This window comes from Amyelois transitella, chromosome 17 (assembly GCF_032362555.1).
Source record: "Amyelois transitella isolate CPQ chromosome 17, ilAmyTran1.1, whole genome shotgun sequence".
Taxonomy (NCBI): domain Eukaryota; kingdom Metazoa; phylum Arthropoda; class Insecta; order Lepidoptera; family Pyralidae; genus Amyelois; species Amyelois transitella.
In genome coordinates, this window is record NC_083520.1 from 6,628,281 (window position 1) to 6,650,526 (window position 22,246).

At 35.0% G+C, this 22,246-nt stretch overlaps 3 protein-coding genes across 6 annotated transcripts; 1 reads left to right on the plus strand and 2 right to left on the minus strand.

Annotated features, from left to right (window-relative positions):
* Positions 1-577: 577 nt before the first annotated feature.
* Positions 578-6,004, minus strand: LOC106134243 (chitin deacetylase 1). 4 transcript variants are annotated; one of them, XM_060948745.1, is made up of 9 exons: positions 5,938-6,004; positions 5,528-5,700; positions 5,084-5,220; positions 4,310-4,435; positions 3,890-4,098; positions 3,697-3,816; positions 2,901-3,058; positions 1,944-2,188; positions 578-971 (listed from the first exon to the last, which is right to left on the minus strand). In XM_060948745.1, exons 1-9 carry the CDS (start codon positions 5,979-5,981, stop codon positions 693-695), a joined length of 1,491 nt encoding a protein of 496 aa, XP_060804728.1. In that variant the 5' UTR covers positions 5,982-6,004; the 3' UTR covers positions 578-692. The 4 variants fall into 4 exon arrangements, with proteins under 4 accessions (XP_060804728.1, XP_060804729.1, XP_060804730.1 ...); XM_060948746.1 differs by lacking the exon at positions 5,938-6,004 and adding an exon at positions 5,789-5,916; XM_060948747.1 differs by lacking the exon at positions 5,938-6,004 and adding an exon at positions 5,838-5,915.
* Positions 6,005-10,979: 4,975 nt separating this feature from the next.
* Positions 10,980-14,261, plus strand: LOC106134267 (chitinase domain-containing protein 1). Its single transcript, XM_013334266.2, has 6 exons — positions 10,980-11,375; positions 11,781-11,961; positions 12,457-12,663; positions 12,900-13,061; positions 13,488-13,725; positions 14,073-14,261. Exons 1-6 carry the CDS (start codon positions 11,121-11,123, stop codon positions 14,212-14,214), a joined length of 1,185 nt encoding a protein of 394 aa, XP_013189720.1. The 5' UTR covers positions 10,980-11,120; the 3' UTR covers positions 14,215-14,261.
* Positions 14,262-15,031: 770 nt separating this feature from the next.
* LOC106134275 (short-chain dehydrogenase/reductase family 16C member 6) lies at positions 15,032-21,675 on the minus strand. The gene is made up of 7 exons (XM_013334275.2): positions 21,567-21,675; positions 19,457-19,738; positions 17,873-17,988; positions 17,259-17,378; positions 16,285-16,446; positions 15,707-15,906; positions 15,032-15,394 (listed from the first exon to the last, which is right to left on the minus strand). Exons 2-7 carry the CDS (start codon positions 19,725-19,727, stop codon positions 15,292-15,294), a joined length of 972 nt encoding a protein of 323 aa, XP_013189729.2. The 5' UTR covers positions 19,728-19,738; positions 21,567-21,675; the 3' UTR covers positions 15,032-15,291.
* Between the last annotated feature and the right edge of the window lie 571 nt (positions 21,676-22,246).

Genomic DNA, 22,246 nt, shown 5'->3' on the forward strand with positions numbered 1-22,246 from the left:
CATTAAATAATGAATTAAGTCTACTACTTCTACTACAATAGTAAAAACACTAGGTAAGCATGACTAGAAAATAAATGTATGATTAGTGTGCCTATAGTCTCAGAGTTTCTCACATTTTGACTTCAGTTATTCTGTGCAGGCTACTGAATTACTTAAAAACATTGATACCATCCATATCAACATGCTATTGGCACAATAATTGTAGGAATGATATCAAGTATATCTTGTAATAAGCTTATATTTTATTTTAAATACCTATAATTACTTATCATAGTAAAACTGCTCCTTTAGCTTAAAGTTCTTGGAATATTAGCAAAACCACCATATATTGTAAGTAATTTTATTATTTAATTAAATTAATAATAAATTATTGCACTACAACATTAAAATAGAGGTAAAATACTGTTGGAATTTAAAAAATAAATAACATTCAGTTCAAACAATAACATTTGCCAGCTAGCACAACATAAGTATATAGGTATGTTTTTTTGAAACAAGAAATTGTTCTTATCTGTAGCATCTGTAGTTTGTAATATGTATTCGTCTGTGATTTATATTTTTTCATCTGGTGTTATAAACTTTTTTCTTATAGCACTATAAATGTCACTATGCTTAAAACTTTTTATTTTTATTTATTCATGGTAACTAATTGTTCATATTACTACATTAGTTATCTCACATCTATGCAACATTCATTCAAACCCAAACTCATTTCGTAACCAGGGATAAGTCTTTGGACAAGAAGAACAGGTGATCATGTATTTATCGTGCTGTAGTACTTTAGAGGGTAGTTTGCAAGTGTTGGGTTTAGGGCACGCTATTTCGCTCTCTTCAAAACGACGGCTCTTGCACTGCCAAGGCTCGAACTTTCGGAGCTGCAACACGGGCGTCGGGCGACGTATCCAGTCTATCACTTCTCGGTACGTCACGAAGTATACATCAGGCAGTTTTAGCAGCTCGTTTACAAATCTCTGAAAAATACGATAATATTGAAATTCAATACCTAAGGTAATACAAAAATTTATTTTCATCACATAATTTTTTTAATGCCATTTTTTCTGTAAGATAATATTGAAATTCAATACCTAAGGTAATACAAAAATTTATTTTCATCACATAATTTTTTTAATGCCATTTTTTCTGTAATTATCTAAATCATTCGTTGTTTGGTGTAAACAAAGAAATCGTAAAAATACACGTTCATTTTACGCCTCTTTTCCGGAGGGGTAGGCAACTAGACAGAGACTGAGTACACCTTGCTTCTTACTTACATTTTGAGGTACTTACTCTCCACCTTCCCTCAGACGGCCGGTACGTACGATCTAGGTACGTTCGTCGTTTATATTGCGTACCGTAAAATGTTCCTGCTTTGCTCCTTTAAGGTTAATTATGCTCCAATTTTCTAAAATGTTTTGTCGCTTGATATGTCCCAAAAGGTGCGACATTACATTCAATTGTGAACGCACTCAAAAATATTTATTTATGAGTGAAGAAATATAACATTACAAGTTTAGTTTATTCTGATTTTTACAAATTTTTCGACACTTGTTACAAAGTTAAAAAGGTAAAACGTAACATTACTGGAGCATAGTTTTAAAAAGCAAGCAGAAAAATTGCTTAAAAAGTTTCTACAATGAAGATTGGTCGTGAAATATACCTATAGGAGCATAGTTATGCATAACCATCGGTAACTTTGCTCCTTATTCATAGTTTTATGTATAGGTATAATGGAAAACTATATTGCGCTGATTTAACTTCAAAAATGTGTTATATAATATTATATTCTTTAAATAAATACTTCGGTGTATATTCATCATTAATAATCAAAACAATATTCATAATAATTTTTTTTTGAAGCAAATATTGGAGTAAACTAGGACCATTCTACAGTATTCTATGGTAATAAGTACTTTGAATTATTCCTTGAAAAGGTCACTACAAACCTTAATAGCAAGTAAATAATCGTTATTCTTCAACCATGCGGCATTGAGGTGTATCCCGAAAGGCGCCCGGTTCTTCAAGTAGTGCCTCTTGAAGTTGTTGAGGAGCACGCTATACACGTCGTCTCTGGTGAAGTTAGACGGGCAGTACTCCAGCGTCGCGCAGACGTGGTTGTTGTGCTTTAGCGGGTTTATCACCATCTCCCACAGGCCCGCGTAGCTCCTCGTGGGGCAGTACTGGTTGTTTCCTAGGTAAAAATAATAGAAAATTAAGGGTTGGTTTGAAGGTCTGGTTTGGTCTGTATAGGTCACGAAATTTCTGTGTCTGTTTTTAACGAAAAATGCCGTGTTATGTTTTAACTTTCTTTTATGTTAACTTAATATTCTTCGAGTTAAACAATTGTCATAATACACAATAAGAATGCAGATAAAATCTTGATGGGTATCTCCGAGCAAATGCAATGTGGTTTCCGCATTCCTTGCAATTATGAGTGTCTTGCTTGCAGAATGCGTTTGGCAGAAGAGTCGATTTCATACTGCTCATAATTGTTGCCATAACATCTTATATCTCATCTTAGTCGTATCTTTCCATCTTTCTCACGTTCTAGTTTATTGATGAACAGTTAGTGCACAAAAAAAGTAAACCTACTGACGGCAAATAAAGATACTGTTTCGTTCCCACTATAATCATAGTGTATTCGTTTCATCGTCATATCTTGTTTGACGGAGTCTGCTATGTTGTATGGTTTGACCAATAAACTTCGCCACCAAACCGCGTTTTCTTCTCATACTTAACGTGTTCCCAGTTACAGATTCCGCCACTATGCTTCGGGCTTATGGTCCGCCTTATGATTTTTCTCTTTTCAGTTTGTCCGGTCTACAAGTCTTCAGTTTTAAGACCATTAGCCAGTGGCTTAGTTGTAGGGGCACTGATGACTGTTAAAATTAACCTGTCCTTACCTGAGCACCTATGAGGCATCTTATAGTCGAGAGTATATGGCCAGTATGGTGGATCAACATACGGAGCCACCACCGTGGCGTCGTACACGAAGCCAAACTCTTGCATCATCAGGAACTGGCGGTTCCAACCAACAGAGAGGTAGGGAACGCGCATACCCCTGAAAAAAAAATTGGTGATACAGTCTTCTATACAATGTCTTCTTTGCGTGTTCTTTCAGTTGAATGCTTTTATGTCGATGTCATCTTTATTCAGTTTTAAAAAGTTAAAAGCTGCAGTTTTATCATACATGACTAGGAGCTAAGCGACAACCCTGCATTTATTACGTCAGTGATTTGATTAAGTTTTCCTTTGCACGTTAAATAAAACAAGGAAACATCTTATATCATAGTGAAGTTCAATGTACCAGCAAATTCAATCATGTATTCAGTTAGGCATCGTGCATCGAATTACCGGTAGTTTTTTTACTGGAATGAACGTAACAAATGCAAAAGAATTTACCGCAGTGGCAATAAAGTTTATTCGAGAATTAGATACTGTAACAAGCGATGTGTTTTCGTGCTGATCGGAAAAAGAGTGGTATGCGAAATACGTAAATGCAATTACCCGCAGTTATATAAAGTCGGTATATAGGTTACTTCCACAAGCAGAATTTTAATATAGACGTAGTTTCTAAGTAGTATGTTATAGATAATTATACTAAACACATGCCAAGATAAAATATTAAGTTTTTATAAGTGCAGCTACTCTATAAAACATGATACTGCAAAAAATTTACATTTTGTTCTAGCTTCATACCTGAAATCTTCCATGCGCACTCTCCCAAACCGATTGATAATGTTAGCCTGGCCGACCATCTCGTCGAACCAATCTTCAACAGTTGCGTTTTTAGACCACCATTCCTCGGGACCTCGGAGGCTGTAATATCATTTATTTATATTAATAAACTAAAGGGTCGTGTCGACGAAAATTTTAAAGTGGAGGCACTTACGTGATAGAATTAATAGCGATCTCGTGTCCATCGTTCCATAGTTTCTGAACGTGCCTGTAGTTTGTGTATTGATGAGAGACGAAGAAGGTAGCCTTGATGGGACACCCGTTGGGGTTCCTCCTGTCTCCAGTGAACAGCTGGTTGGCATACGCATCCCAGTTCTCATGGTTCACGGGCCCGTCGATTGTAAGGGTTATCATTTGAGGAGTCTATAAGGTGAAAGAAATAAATACATACATATTAACTTGTGATTTTCTAATTCTTGGAGAAGTTACTATTCTATCTTTAATTCTTGTTACTAATATCTCGAAAGTACTCGAAAATATATAGTATTTGATAGTTTTTAAATCATTATCTTTATCTTCCTACCGAAATATTACCTGGAACCGATTAACGCGATGTGTTCAGTAAAATAATTACCTGACTTGGCACAAGGTTTCCAGGTGTCTCAGTACCATTCTTGGAGCAGAAACAATCTGGTAATTGACACAGCTTTGGGTCACACCGCTCTGCGGCATTTGGATCGTAGTGGACATCACACCAACCCTGATTAATTAAAGTAACTTTTTAAAACGACTCATTTAGAAGGAAGTGAAACTCTTCTTGAACTTTAATTCTAATCGAAGCTCATGCCATACAAATCGGATTGTCATACATTGTAATTTGAGTTAACATCTCCGATATACATAGGTATTTTGATTATATAAGAAATTAGTACTTTAAAAACTCTATTAAATAGTAGTGAAAGTTAATTGACGCATGCGGTCCTAATATACAAAGAAACAAGTTTACGTTAGTATTAACTCGAAAGCATTACGAGAGATTACGCGTTACACTTTACTGGAGAAAAGCATGACTTTAGCATTTGCTTGTCATATGGATGGAAAAGTGCTTGTTTATGTAATCGTCCACCGGTGATTAGATGACCACCATATTTTTAGCGAGGTTTAAAACTATTATCATCATTTCTTTAGTTATAGATAATTTTTAGCTGCTGGAGCTTATACCTCTATTCTTCCTAAGCTACAGTACCTAGCCTCAGAATTTGGTCTACTCTTTCGTCCGTCAATCGTGTTAGATGTTTGATTGAGGTACTTAGGCTTGTATTTTAAAAATAAGAGATTAAAACCATCAGCATATACGGGAATAATCTTGCTAATAAATTAATGTTTTGTATGTAAATAACGATCTTACTTCATCGGACATATCATCGCAGTCTAGAGAGCCGTCACAGAAGTACTCGGCCGGCAGGCATGTGCCGTCTGCGCAGCCCAAGTGCGTGTCGTTGGCGCAAGTAGCCATGTCCAGCAGTGGCTTCGAGACTAGGGTCTCTGTAAACTCAACCAGATATAAAGTTGATACATTGTGGACATAAAATATGAACAGTAATACAGTAACACGTATTGTTTAAGTATCCGATTTCGATGCTTGCATATATAGCACTCATTGTGGACATTATATATACGAGTAACACGTAAACTGAGTACCTATATAAAAGGTAAGTAGATTTTCGTCAATTAATATTTAATCTGCGGAAGGTTCTATAATTGTCTCTTTGGTCAATTTTATATATGGACCCCATTTCATGAGTTGCATTCAGGACTAGTATGTGCATTATATTAAACTTATTAGTTTTACCCGTAGTTAGCTCGCAGTTATGTACATTCTGTCGTTTGTCACAAAGCTGTCTGTTGACATCGAATAACAAGTCCTGCGAGCAATGGAACTCGAACACTTCTCCGTCGAGGCAAAGGTAGTATTTGGCACATTCGTCACTTGTCCATATCGACTCATCTGAGCGATCCGGATTTCTGAAAACAAGAATCGGATACAGTGAACGTTTGCGCAATCGATCTAGTAAGTCTAAGGTGGGCAAGCGTGATAGGATAGGATATATACCTTACGTGACCAGTTAAACATAACTACCTAGATTTGTTGGAAAATGTACCTTGTAAAGGTGATACAATTCTGGTTTTTCGTTTAGTTGTTTCTTTACACAAGTGAAAAAAAAAAACATTCCAAGAAAGTGCAGACAAATCAAAAGCTACCTAACTGGTTTGCTTTTGCTAAGTATAACATTTGCGAAATTCATGAGTTGTTAGGTTACGACTTTAATCTGCATGTAGAAAGTTATTTTTCTATATTTATGTTTGTATATATAACGGCACGTTGTTCCATGCATTACGTACGCGGGCTGTATTAGATATTATGTTTGGTTTGGTGAAAAAAATTTTTAAGAATTAGGATCAACTATACACCACTTGCGGTTGACCAATTTTGGAGATTAAAGAAAAAGTTAGAATCTTAAGACGGATAGGTAGAATTGACCTTTCAAAGAGGAAAATAAAAAAAGTCCGAATAACTTATATCGCTTATCACAGATAATCTTGTTCGTAAGCATAATATTGCGTATGCGCGTACGAATTGCACCAGCGAAAGTGAATCTCCCAGACGCAATAGGAAATGGTGTGAAGTATCAGTGGTGCTGAGTCAAGGTTGAGGCGAAAGTGCGGGGTCGACGTTCGCGGATTGGCGGGAACTGATTCCTATAGTCGTTGTTATAGCTCCACTGCCTCGTGCGCATCACGTCACGGCATGGCGCGTTTCTTGCGTGCGTTTTGTGCATGTACGGAAGACAACATTTGTTCTTCATATTACAAGATGACATTTGGGTTAAGAGGTTCTAAGCTAAGAATACTATGTTATATAGGTACATACACATTTATGGTATGTTTAGTCATCTGATTTGACTGGGAGCTTATTGGAGCGAATATTCGTTCCAATTTTAGGTTTTGCTTTCGGTAAACAGAGGATACCCAAACTAATTAACGTCACTGAAATTAGTTCATATTTGAATAGGTTTAAGAACTACAAGTTTAGAGTCAGTTAGCATGACCAAATTAGCTAGGAACTTTACGTAGTTTCAGATTTTTTTTAAATGTTTTTGGCGACTTCATGTATTAAGCTGGCGTAAGTAATAGTGCATGATTATAACATGATAGTTTTACTGACACTGACGCATGAATCATTAGGTAATTTGTCGTCAGTGTACCTATCAAGTATATGCCTGGTATTAGTTGCACTTGACTAGCTTTTCAAAGATTTCACTTAGGTAAGTACCTTTAAAAGAAACACAAGAGAACGCTCGCGGCTTCGGCCGAAATATTATTTATATTTGATTAATTTGCCCCATTAATTTCTGTTCCCGCGGGAATTTTGGGAAATGCTCTCTCAGAGCACCTTTAGACCACAAAAAGAGCCTTTTTGTAAAATTTAAAGTTGAGACCTGGCGGTTTGGGCAGTGCATTGATATGGCAGTGTGAGTAGGTATCATACGTAGGTGAAAATCTCAAAATCACATAGGTACCTATGTGATTTTGAGATTTTCACAGTTTGTTTAGATAGTTTCTATCTATAGCCTATAAAAGCATTTTGTGTTTCCATATTATATAGGTAACTCGTTATTATGTGCATTACAAAAAGTTTTTAATGTTTCTAAAATAGATATCTTATAAGTAACATCTTTACCACCATATTGTAATATAAAATTTCGTCACACGTAAGTAAGATAGAGTAGAGTAGATACCTAACTTAAATAAATTATAAGTATATTTTCAAGATTTTGTAATACGTATAGCATTTATAGAGCAAGAGCCCGTGAACGCCAGACATACCTTATTTTGTAAAAGCTGAAAGTTTCTGTAAATATGCCTCTAGTACAGGTAGGAACGATCCCCACCTATGGTACTCAGGCAGTGGTTGCTTGAGCAGGTAGCAGGTAATAAAGGTATACTTTTTTCAACCTGAAATTCGTTAATTTGTAAAGCTCATTTTTTTGATATTTTATCCGTAATAATACACAAACTCGCGTTACTCATTGCCAGACACGTACTATGGTTGCAACCCCTTGCCAGACACCCCTAAACTATAATATTTTGTAACTCTACTTACGTCATTTTGTAAAATCTGAATTTAATACATATTTTTTGGGGAATTATTCAAACAAAGTTTCTGAAGTAGCCAGACATTTTTGAAGGTTCTATTATCCTGCCAGACGCATTGGAGTGAGCAAAAGATGCAAGAGTGCGGAGTATATGTAGTAACTGGAGCGAGTGGGACAATTAACTATGCGTATATAACCGTCCGTTGAACAATACAAAATAAACTAGGGATGGCGAACTAAGATCGATTAATCGAAAAATCGATTATTTGGAGCGAAAAAATCGATCTTTTTAATCGATCGTATACATTGAATCGATCTCGTGAATCGATCTCAGACATTCTAAAATCGAGATACGATTTTTTCTGTTTTGGTTTAAACCATACAATTAATTGAAGGCCCGTATTACAAGAGTGCTGCCGGTTGATTACTCAAAACCTCGCAAGATGGCTGTATGTGTAGTCTCCTTCGCCTCACTTCTCATCAATAAACTTGTTACGTTTATAAATTATAATCATATTCTTTAACCTATATGCGCCACCACCGTAATCTGCTGTGGCGCACATGTGGGCCAACCGTCCGAGACAACTTAAAACTCGATTTTAAGCTTAACATACATATCGTTATGGTTTAAAATTGTTTAATTTACATCCCAAACATACTTAGCAACCACAGACAACAGAAATTAATCTATTACTTTGAATAAAGGAATATGGGATTTCCACAAGTTGCTTGTCAAAAAGCAACTTTCTATGTATAATGCACTTGCACAGGAAACTTAGGGTTTAAATGACGAACTTAAACATTATTTATCGCAGGCAGTCGTGGACCTGAAATATGATCCTATACATTACTGGCAAGAGCTAAAAAACCATCAATAGCCATGACGTATATGACTATTGTGGCATCATCCGTTCCTTGTGAGCGCCTGTTTTCAGTTGCTGGAAACATAGCAAATGATGAGCGGAACCGCTTGGATCCCGGTAGACTTGACAGATTGTTGTTTTTAAAAAGGTAAGGTATTAATCATTGGGAACTTTAAGTCAAATTATCTTATTGTTTTTGATTAAAAAAGATTTGAAAATAAATGTTTTGTTTTCTACCTGATCTGATACATTGATGATAATAGTAATAAAAATAATTGTTAAAAGAATTTGATAAAAAGATCGTTAATTCTAACATTTGTCTTGTTTTTTATGAATTTGATTTATACTTACAGTGAAAAAAACATTTTAGAAAAATATCGAATTTTTGAGGATTGATTCATCAGGTCACATCCCTAAAATAAATGACAGCTGATGCGCAATGAAACGTCGCAAGAAACCGAACACTCTGTCCCACTCGCTCCAGTTACTACATATACTCCGCACTCTTGCATCTTTTGCTCACTCCAATGCGTCTGGCAGAATAATAGAGCTTTCAAAACTGTCTGGCTACTTCAGAAACTTTGTTTGAATAATTCCCCAAAAAATATGTATTAAATTCAGATTTTACAAAATGACGTAAGTAGAGTTACAAAATATTATAGTTTAGGGGTGTCTGGCAAGGGGTTGCAACCATAGTACGTGTCTGGCAATGAGTAACGCGAGTTTGTGTATTATTACGGATAAAATATCAAAAAATTGAGCTTTACAAATTAACGAATTTCAGGTTGAAAAAAGTATACCTTTATTACCTGCTACCTGCCAAAGCAACCACTGCCTGAGTACCATAGGTGGGGATCGTTCCTACCTGTACTAGAGGCATATTTACAGAAACTTTCAGCTTTTACAAAATAAGGTATGTCTGGCGTTCACGGGCTCTTGGGCTATTAGGTAAACAAGATTATGAAATTAGTATGTACGGAAATAGAAAGCAAAACAAGAATTCAGTAAGAATAGCCGAACTGGTGAATTATGCATGAAATCGGGCAGATCTCTCAATTTGAAATTATAGAAATTTGATAAAATAAATTAACAGGGAACTCACTTCTAACTCCACCAACTTATTTTTAAGAGCTTATTTTTAATTATAAAAAGAATATACAGATAAAGTTTAGTGGTCTTCATATTCTAAAGTTTGACGCATACCTATCGCCAAACAAACACGCGAAAGTTTATTACAAATTTATATGAAATTCATTATTATTGTTTTTTTACTTCAGTTAGAACTCCGTCATTTTACTTTATTTGTTACTCGTACCAATTTGGTATAAGGTAAGTAGTTATTTTAAGTTCAAACCTGTAAAATCGCCCACTGACATGACATTTTACATCATCCAGGCTTCTTCTTGATACATGTTTACTCTGCACCCCTGTAAATCAAAGTTATATAACATCACTCTAAACACTGAACTCAACAGTGCATAAATGGTTTTTTTTTAAACACAAAACAACGCTGTTTAGAAGACTTTTTTTTTACCTAAAACTGCAAAAATAATGACCGATACTTTAAACAATAAAGATTTCTCTTGTGCCATGTTGCGGCCGCGGTTTTCGAATAAACACTGAATTGCCAAGAGCGCTCATTCATCGTCTCGACCCACCACCATTTATCTACTTTCTTTCACTGACTGACCGTTGCGAATATGGGGATAAAGAAAATAAGTTGCGGTCATGGTACTGCACTGCATAACAAACCAGTAATTTCGAATGTTACGTCGGTTAGTTAAGGAACATTTGGGAAAAGTTAAAAATTGTTACAGTTAACAATACCGATGCCAATTTTTACCTAAAAATGTAGGTACGTAAAGAGATGGAATACCTACCAATTATCATTTTCTATTTCTAACAGACGCATACGGACCATTTAATGCGAAGAGGGATGCATCTTTTGACCGATATTAGATCTTGGTAAGAGCTGCACTAGATAAGTGTACCCTTTAGCTACCTTTTACGATATCATATCCTTGAGAAAAAAACGAAGTGGGTTTAACTATTCTCAAGTGCTGAGAACTAGACGGCACTTTTATGTAATTAGGTATGTGTCTGATAGTGTCTCAAAAATCTAGGAAAGCCAACCCAGTCTAACAAAAGTATTCTCTTGGTGCAAATCTAGGATATTATTATGTAGAAGCTTCTTATGGGGGAAAAGCCTCAGGTTTGAGCTTTTTTATTAATATTTAAATTAAACATTGATTGAAAAATTTGACGTTGACGTGACGTGCATGCGCTTGTCAAATCGACATTTGACGCCCGGTCCGACCGGGTCGTCGGGTGGATTTTATCATTCCATTCGGTGGGCGATAATAAAATCAACAAGAAGCTTGTTATTCTGTTTATTGTGAAATTTAACTTGGTTTATTAATTGAAAATGAAATGTATTAATTCCATTCTCCAAATTATACTTTTGCTGAATGTGTGCTTTGCGACGTTGTCACCGCCTACCGACAAGAAGGCACAAAAGACTGTAAAAACTCAGGAAGGGCCAAGAAAAAACAATGTTTTGGAGCGAAAACTTGTTACAGAAAACCCTTTGGCGAAGGACATTATAAAATACCATGGCACATACCATCAAGATGTGTCTTTCCGTAATTTCAAGGGCTCTGTTCTAGGCTATGTTACTCCCGTAAGTGTTCTTTATATTGATTACCTACACTACTTTAATATTTTTTGTGGCCAAGTACCTACAATTATAACTAGATACTAATGTACACTATATTATTATTAGTTTGAAATCTTTCGACTGAGCCCTGTTTTCTTCCATATATATGAGAAAAGCCTTGTGTAACTTTAGCTCTAAGTTGGTATGATAGTTCTGTATTAGTACATTACATACTGCAGTTAATTGTACTACCATTAAATAGCCATTGATTTTATGTGAAAAATTATAATAGAGTTCAGCAAGTATTAAATAAATTTATGTAAGTATGGCTAAGAACATGATTAGTTGAGAAAATTAGGGCAATATAATTAACAACCTATAATATTAGTTAAGGCAAGATATTAAAAGTTCTGCATGTATTTATTTCAGTGGAACAACAAGGGCTATGAAGTAGCCAAAACTTGGGCATCTAAGTTTAAGTACATCTCTCCAGTGTGGCTTCAAATCAAACGACAGGCCCCCAATGTTTACATCATCACAGGGCTGCATGATGTTGATCATGCCTGGATGAAGTCTGTCAGGCAGAAAGGATCAAATAATAATTTAAAAAGTGAGTTGGTTTTCTCTTTTTTTTATATCTTCACTGCCTTTGATCTTTGTAGCTGTTATCAATGTGGGTTCTATAATATTATTCTTAATTGGTGAATTCAAAGCTTAGGGTTTGCTATAAAAAGTATGTAAGCAATCCTTAAATACTGTGAAAAAAATTTTTACAAATTGGTACAATGTTACATTTTAAATAAAAATTCTAAAGTTTCAGTATAACTTAGATTACATTTTCTTTACTGAAGTATAATCAAAATGATCTGTATATTATTTTAAACAAACTTGAAAAGAAGATTTCTCAATTTAACTGTACTTATATAAAAAGCATACATATGTATTTTATTTGTTTTTACTTAATGTTTGAATACAGAGAAAGTGGAAAGAGGTAGTCTCTGCCTACCCCTCCCGGGAAAGAGGCGTGATTTTATGTATATTATGTTGAATACAGATGATAGTTGTTTGTGAATAGAATTTGATGATATATTTTTGAACTTTGTAGTTTTACCAAGGATCATCTTCGAGAACTGGCAGGTGTCAGACCTGAAAGCTTTCTTCCTGGAGCCCACCTCCCACTCTGAGCAGAAGGCGTTTATAGATGAGATCAAGAAGGCCTGCAAGCAGTGGAAGTTTGATGGAATGGTTTTGGAGGTGCTCTCGCAGATCGGAAAATATGCAGAGAGATCTGTGAAGTTCATCCAGCAGTTTGGTACAGTGATTATTTTGATGCATCTTTAGCATATATTTAGGTTAAACTTTTTTTCTTCTGTATTACAAAGTAAACATTTATAGAAACTTTTTTCAAAAAATGTATTACATGTACTCTACATGTTTTTCTTGAATGTGCTTTTACCTATATGGAGGTTTCTGTTGAAAGGTAAAATGGATATTTTAAAAGAGTATGAGAATTAAATAATAAAGGTAAACTTTCTATTTCCCTTGCAGGAATGGAAATGACAGAGGATGACTATCTATTAATCCTTGTGTACCCACCATTCCGAGGCTATCCTACAGATGAGTTCTTCGTTCAAGCATATGATGATATTTATCCATATGTGGAAGCTGTGTCAGTGATGACATATGATTTTTCTAGTCCTCAAAAACCAGGTTAGATTGTTTTTTAATAGTATCAACCCATGTCTTGTTTATATGGAACATATAATAAAGAAGTTATGTTGGGATTACACAAAAATTTAAATAGGTACCTATAAATAAATATATTTTACAGACAAATTACACAGATTGAATAAAACTCTAAGTAAGTTCGGAAATTGTGTTACGAGAGACTAACTCAACAATACTATATTTTTTAATAAATACTTATAAAGATAAACATCCAAGACTCAGACCAATCAGAGAAAGTTTGTTTCTCATCATGCCCTCACCATATCAGGTATTTGCGATATCTGTAAAAAAGTTGGTTAGGTACTACTTTAAAAAATTTTTGTATAAAGTAGGCATATGTAGACAATTTGCCACATGTTAAAAATATAATAAAACAATAAATTAAATATTTACTGCTTAATATTACAGGCCCCAACGCGCCATTGTACTGGATGAGACTGTGTCTTGATAAACTGATAGATAATGATGAAAATACTTTGAGGCGGTCTAAAATCTTACTTGGCCTGAATTTCTATGGGAACTCCTATACAGCCAATGGAGGCGGGCCGATAGTTGGTACGGAATATATTGAGTTGCTCAAGAACGCAAAAAATAACCAAGCACTGTCCTTCAATAATAATACAGCTGAAAACTACATCGAGATTAGGTAAGCACTTAATAAAAGTACACAAGTTTTGTAGCACTGACTTTGGAAAATGCTGCAGTAGAAATCTCTTCCATTTAAGAGCTGACAGTAGTAAAAGTATTATCTTTTTCTCCCCCTTATATATATATACCCTATACTCTCCTACTTAACCTATCGGAAAACATTCTTCCTACTACCCAAATTCAGTCTGCAAAAGAAATGGCTAAGCAAGTCAGTATGGTAGAATCTTTGTAGAATTAATGGTAACAAATTATTTATTCATGATTTGTTTCATATTTCAAATAACTTCTAATTTTAAATTCAAAATAATGCCAAGGTTTCCAATTATGATGTGGTTGCTTTTCCAGGACTTCTCAAGGCGCTAAGAAGATATTCTACCCCACCCTGTACTCCATACAGAGGAGACTGGACCTAGCCAGGGAGTTTGGTACAGGGGTTGCTATCTGGGAGCTGGGACAGGGCTTAGACTATTTCTACGACTTATTTTGATCTCTTGATATTATTTCTAAGTTATTATAATATACCGAATTAATTTATTCAAGCTTATAAATCTTTATAACCTTCTTCTTCCTCCTGGCTTTCGTCCCAGTTTCATCTTCATCACTCTGGAGAGAAGCCCGGGTATGCTTTTGACCTTTGGATCTTGAATTGGGTGAGTCAGGTTTTTACACGAAGCAACTCGCATCTGACCTCTGCAACCTTTGCAGGTAAACCTAACCCGATCAATCATGAATTAAATTAAATTGCCTGAATGTGTAGGTTTCCTTACGATGTTTTCCCTCACCGTAAGAGCATCGACTAGTATTCAAACTAATGGACATAACTTCGAAAATAGCCATAGGTATGTACCTACTCGGCCATGTGGCCGAGGTGGGATTCGAACCTGTGCCTTTATACGTAACCCGAATTTTAACCGGGCACCTCGACCACCGACGCTCAATCTTTATAACCTATACTGCTACATATTTTTTTCTAAAAGGGTGAAGACGTCATATATGTAAATGTACCAATTTTTATGTATGTTTTTCACAACCACATTCTTTACACACACGAATGTATAAATAATGTAGTTATGCTAAGATGGATAATAAAGAATCCGTACATATGTTTTACATATAAGAAATATTTAATTAATCTTATTAATCTCGTGACAATACTTGAACTTATTCGTAAAATATATACAAAGGCAGTCTTAGAAATACACATAATTTATGAAATAGGTACGTATAAGTACTAAACGAATACTTTTACATTAAATAAAAAAAAATTGTTTTGGAAATACTTTTAAATATATCCAAAACATAATGCATAACGCATTATGAATTCAATAACACGCGAATAACACTCATTTCAACATTTACAAAGTATGCATATAAATTTGAACGTACATTTTTGCTGCTAAATTGATCCGATTAAAAGATTTTATTTATTTACATACCTAATTTGTAATTAAAATACTTAACTAAAATAGATCCAATTCTACTTTTCTTAATTCACTTAATAAATTCTTCAATAATAATTTCCATTATGAAGATCTAACAAAAAATTGTGCACAATTTTGTTCTCTTAGCCACCAGCCACTTTAGGCTTGCCCTTGAAGTCCATCATAGATTGTGGTCCTTTCATGACTCTATACATGAGGTCCCAGCACATTTTTGCAGGAAGGAGGCTGAAATTAAGAAAAATAGTTTTAAGGGTGTGGAAAGATAATTTTTAATTTATTTAAAATGTGTCTGTGTCCCTAAGGCATGCTCCTTTACCCGTATTTACCCTTTTTGATTTTTTTTTATCCATCTATTCATCATCGTTTCATCTATTTTCAATACATTTTCGAGGAAATTGCACATTCGGGAAACATAATTTTAAGAACTTTGATCCAGTCAGAGTTGAGTTAGATTTCACTGCCAGTGGTTACGGCTACATCGAGCCCTCCCCAATGTAGACTCTACCAAACACAGGAGAGTGATGAAAACGGACTCACCATTTAAGAGGCAGCAGATACCGCACGAAGCCGGGCATGACGCAATTGACCTCGTTCTTCCTTATGGAGTCGATCATGGTTTCTGCCACATACCCCGGCTCCAGCATTCCTGAGAGACGAGGCGTCACCCCTTGGAACATGCCCGTGTTGATGTATGACGGGCAAACTAGCGTCGCGTGGATTGAGTGGTGCCCGTGCGCCTGAGAAAGGTTAAAGATGTAAGTTTCTATAGAAATCTTCCTGTCAATTTTGAATTTGAATTTTAGATTTTTTTGAAATAGCCGATTTTTAAATTATTTAGGCACGGACGGGAACAAATTATCAGTTTATCTGTTCATATATACTGAGTGGTTTTTCTACACTGTGTGTGCACAAGTGTTCTTATATGTAAATACATACCATCACGCCACTCTCCCATTGGGGTAGTCAAAGACTATGGATTTCCACTTGCTACGATCCTTACTTACAGGCCTCCCACGCTTTTTCCACTCTAGTTAGGTAGGTACTCTTTTCATGCTTATTCGACGATTACGCGTACTCCTAACATCACATGATCCATAAAACAATATAAATGTTACCTTCAACTCTGTGAACAGGCTCTCGTGGAAGCCCACGCTGGCAAACTTCGTGCCGCTGTAGTCCGTACAGCGGTAGGTGCCCAGCAGACCGGCCACTGACCCCACAGTCACTACGTGCCCTTTGCCGGTCTTTATCATGTCGGGGAGGAAGGATTTTACCGTCTGTAAAATAAATTTAAATTATTTATAAACATAAACGTCTTTGATGTAGGATCTTTTCAGAACATAAATTTCGTTTACGGGGTTTGAGTAGCTACTTAGGTTTTTTTATACTCCAATGTGTATCTACAATGTCTTTCATGTAGGTAAGAACTGATTGGGTGGACCCTACAACAAACAATTCAAACCGTTCGGTGTAGGAATTTGGAATTAAGCATGTAGGTATCAGAGCTTTTGGGTGCACTAAGAGGGCACTATGAGGGGAATCCCCCATGCTGGCGGAGCCGCTGACGTACTCTCTAACTTAAAAAAAAAACGTTTCATTACTAAAAAAAATTATAAAAATTGATACAGTAAATCAATCTTGCTTAGCAAAAAGTAATTACCTACTCGACAGGGATAATTAATCTATGAAAAGAATGTTACAACCACTTACACAATGCTATAGGATGTTTACTTTGTAATAGTTACCTAGTCATATTGCATTGCTGTTCGTTGAATCGAGTAAAAAGTATTGAAATAGTGATAGAAATGTACTATGCTACAAGAATTTTTACCCGAAAATCAAGCCGATTTTCATGAAACGAAGCCTAGAAAAAACGCGTTGAGAAAAAGAAAAGAAACTTAGCTATAGCGCGGGATTTCGCTGCCGTGGAAAATTTCAGATAAAAGGCTTCTAAAGGTTTTGTCTATCGGTGCCAAATACCATAAAATAGGATCAGTAGGTTTTTGAGTTTATTCGATACGAATGAAATCAAAATGAACTCGAATGAAAACAAATAAGTATTTTGTCACAAGTAGAAATCTATTCTTACCCAATAATGCGATAAGATGTTAACTTTGTATGTGGTCTCGATTGCGTTATCTGAAAGCTCCAACAAAGTCTGGCCGAACACGGTGCCCGCATTGTTGATGAGCACGTCCACTTTTCCAACCTGAAAATCGTAAACAGACGCTTAATAAAAAAAAAAAAAAAAATTACACGTAATTTGCTACGGAAAACAAATTGATTGGCGATCTTATAGGCACTTAATCGAAGAGTGAGCTCCAGACATGCCTAGGCTAGCGTCAGACAGCCAAGTAACAATAAAATATACGCGTAAATTGAGCTTTAATCAGTTGATGAAACTTCTATTACAGAGAACAAGGATACGAGAGAAGGGATAAAAATGGACAGTATCGCCGGAAGACGTCGGTATCGGGTGAGCGGCCAAACATAAAAATTATAAAAATTGCTAAGATATTTCACATGAAGTACCTATTAGATTAGATAATAACATGCTGTCTTTATTTAGCTCAGGTAAAAAGCTATGAGTAGAAGTACACTTTGAGATTTTAGGACCAATTTCTGCGTTCCTCTCCAGAGAGGTAAAGACCGTTAGGAAAATGATATAAGATAGAGGTTTTCTATCAATATTAAGAGTCTTACCTCCTTTTTAACCCTTTCAGCGGCCGCGTACACCGCCGCCCTATCAGCTAAGTCCACCACGTAACTGGCTATCTCGTAGCCCTCCTGTGTCACATCTGCACAAGTCTTCTGCAAACCTGATAATATTTAATGTTCACCTTTATTTTTTTATATAAAACACATAAGTAAAGTATATAGACTAAAATTATATCTATACTAATATTATAAAGCTGAAGAGTTTGTTTTGTTTGTTTGTTTAAACGCGCTAATCTCAGAAACTACTGAACCGATTTGAATAATTCTTTCACTGTTAGATAGTCTATTTATCGAGGAAGGCTATAGGCTACATATTTTTACCGGATTTCCTACGGGAAAAGTCAACAATGCAGGTGAAAGTTGAATGAGTCGGCCATCTGCGAGCTTTCCACGCGAACGCTGCGCAAACCAACAAAGATATAGTAAAACAATGTACTAAAGATGTGAAGTACTCATTTTTTGCCACAAAAAAGTCCGCGAGAGCATATATCTATCTCTTAAGGTTTACTTACAATAATCACTTTTATGTTCATTTTTTAAGATTATTTTTTCATTATAAACATAAGTTATTTTGAAACCAATTTTCTTTAATTCGGTATTAATCCTTATCCAAATAAATATGTTTATTACTTTCGGCTTTTCATGTAGACTAAAATTGCCATTTACAGTATATAAATCAGACGAATAGGTTTTGAGATATAGTCGTTATAAGCAATTTGCAGCGAAACATTTAATACGGCGAACCAGCGTTCTTTCTAATACGCGTGACCGCCAAATTGATAAAGCCGAGGAGGATGTTTGCAAAAATAAATATGATGCCCAACTAACTATTCCACGCGGACGAAGTCGCGGGCACAGCTAGTGTAAGTATAAGTAAACAATTCTTCGCCTAAAATCAGATACGCACTACAATGGTTTTCAGGATTTTAAAGCACACTTTTCACAGTGACGGACATTATAATTATGTATTAAACCTAGTTTTGTGATATCGCGTACATATTTTGGCAGTTTTACGATCCAATGTAATTAAACTGAAACTGAATTAAATGCAATAAAGCTAACCTGTGTCAGCAAGGTCTTCGTGGAATTACAGCCATAATGAAAATAGTAGGTATGTATTACGTTAATTAGGTACTCAAAGATAATTGTGTCACAGTTGTTAACTAATTACCACATAGTTAAAGCTTACTCAGGGTATTTATTTATGTATGCAATTAAGTATATATGGCTAAATATCGGTATAGCTACGATGATGATTATTAAAAAGAGATGTTTATCGGACATAGAATCAAGAAATATAGACCAGGGATTCTCTTTCTCGCACATAAGTCTAGGTCTTATTAATATGGTTTGGTTATGTACAAAGTGTTACACACATAGACATAGGTCTTATTAAGTCTAAGCTAGGAGTACCTAAGATATATTTGACCCAGTAACAGTTTTACTACAGGTAAACGTTTTACACGTAATACTTATGACCTTAACAGCTGTTAGAAGGGCTTGCGGTCGCCAGTGTAGGTTAGTCATAATTTGCTAGAAAACGAGATCATACAAACCAGTATTTCATACCTTCTAAGCTGATATCCCATATGACTACCTTCGCTCCAAGCCTTGCCAACTTGATGGCCAGCTGCCTCCCCACCCCTCCCGCCCCTCCGGTCACTAGAACCACGTCTCCCTTTAAACTCTTCATAGGTCTTATAGCATTAGGCACTAGAGTCCAGAATAGGGATTCTAAAATATAGTAACATGACAAGACGAGGAAAAGGACGGTGTCCTTCGCGATGTCGAACACTCTCGTCATTTGTGGGGGTGGATTTATTCCCGTTCCTTCTAACATTATGGCTGTATCTGAAAAAAAAAAGAAAATGTTAAATTTTTTGTGTTATGGGATTTATTGAGGTCTAGTAGTAGTGCAGTTACTTAATAAAATATGATTTGTCGATGTATTTGTAGGTGATTGTGATTGTGACTCATTCTTAGGTAGGTATCTAGCTTAGGAAAATGTAGAACGTAAATTACAATGTAGCTGAGATAAATTGGATTGTGGATATTATAAACCTTGGTATGTAGATTTCAATATCTCAAGCTGTAATTTTGCTGCATCTAGCAAACCCTATAATAAACATAATCCGTCACGTCTTGAGACACAACCGCATTATAAGTAGTCTCATAATAATACCTGTACTATTTCATAATTATGTTGCACTCATTAACCTAATACTCTTGGGAGAATACGTCAATTTACTTTAGAATTGTGTCGGGTAATTTATACAAAATCATTGAAAATAATTTCTTCGGCTATCTACGAAATGCGTTCTGTTACCTTCTGGGGATAATAATACCTACCAGGAACATATTCTCTCATGTAATCTTATTGTTTCTCGTTTGAAAGAGCACATAGATTATTTTTAAATTCAGTTTTCATTGTTTATACTTATTCTTATTTATTCAAGTATTATATCTAACTAATATTTCTGTAAATTAATAAGTAAAAATAAATAATGTTTTATATACCTACTCTATTGTCGAGTTAATTAATTCTCTATGCATCAACAGTTTCAGAGATTATTTAATTACCCACTTTGAGTTAAACACATGTTATTCTGCTTATAAATTAGCAACATGTTATATTTTTCTCATAAAACATGCATTTAGAAAGTGGACGAAAGAAAGCTGTGTCCGATAGTCTCGCGATTGGGACAATATTTACACGATACATTCTCCACCAAGAAAAAAGTAGGACGCGAATAGTGGAAAAAAGCCACTGTATGTATGTAGGTACTTATTTTATCTATCACTAAGCCAGCTCAATCAGCTTATCTGAACGTGCCCTTTAAGTCTTTCTTTGCGAGACTGTTGGCCCCACAGAAATAGATCGAGAGTCGGCTCTGTCTACCCCGTAAGGGATAAATTGAAATATTTTAAAACCATAAAAATGTCATATTGTACTTAATCCTATAGGTATGATTTGTTGTCGTCGTCTTACATCGCACCGCAGTTTTCTGTGCAGTTGTCAAGCTGCCAAACCTCAGAATTGAGATGCAAATGAATCGGTATGGTGTCGTTTAATAATAAGTACGCTGATATGATATACATATCATAATAATATTAAGATATATATATTCTATTTGTTTATTAAATTATTGTTGATTCTTGCTACTATTTTGTTGGTACATAGATTAGAGTTTTTCCACTAAGAATATAAACATTTTTTTTTTATTTTGACATAAACTTTGACGAAAAGATTTTTAAATAAAAGCAAAAATAATTTTAATCATAAATCATTGTCATGAAAACTGTGAACTTATATTATTTTTTTTATGTTTAAATTTATTTGTGATTCCTAAGTAAAATTTTCATTTTATGGAAGACGATTGGATTACATTTAAATAATGCCAAATAATCACTTCTTACATAATATGCAGAAAAATATAGGTAGGCAGTGTTAGTAAATAACTATAAATATGTAAAACTAAATACTGAAAAACATATAAATAAATAATAATAATAAATAATTAAATGAATTCCCTTAGAGTTATGACAAATAGTTTGGCGTAGGAAAAGCATTTGATTTAAATTCGTGCCTGGAAGAATACATCTATTACAATGAATTATTTTTGTTTCTTGAAAAGGAGCATTTATATATACATGTAAATAAATAATAAATATACTTTACCTTGTAAGTCCTCAGTTTTTTCAAAAATAATAAAATAGAACAGCACCAAAACTAACAATGTAACTTAAAGTATACGCGTCGGGCTTGCGCGTGCGCAGGCCTCAACTGGACAACTGCACTCCTCGCTTTCTCTGCTAACGGTACATCTACCTCTTTTCTTAGTGGCCTTGCCTTAGAAACCAGTGCATGAGTGTTTATTTTATTTTATCAAGCTTTACCGGTAACCTAATTCTTTTTTTAAATGTTAAAAAGAAAGTTGATGGCCAGTGTCTTCATTAGGTTATTGGCCATTTAAATTCTATTATTTTATTGCTATAAATAACATAGCTAAGTTTTATTTGAATATCATTATGTATCAAAATAAAATTATATCTTAATAGATCAGTATTTTTTTTTTGTTTTAATTTTTTTACTTGCATAGTTTTCAATCGGTGTGTGTGTGTTATGTATACTTCTCATTTAGAAAAGACGTAACCAAATAATATGTGAAGTAATTATATCAGGTCGTATTGCAACGCAAGTAAACTATACAGCGGATTTACTAGTACCTCGCACGTAGGAAGCGTCAGAAATAAGCACTTTATGTCAGGGATATTACTTCACTTGCAATGTTATGTTTGCATGCCGTTGTACGTATTGTTAACTGGATACTATAAAACACTTGTGGTACTATCATCTGT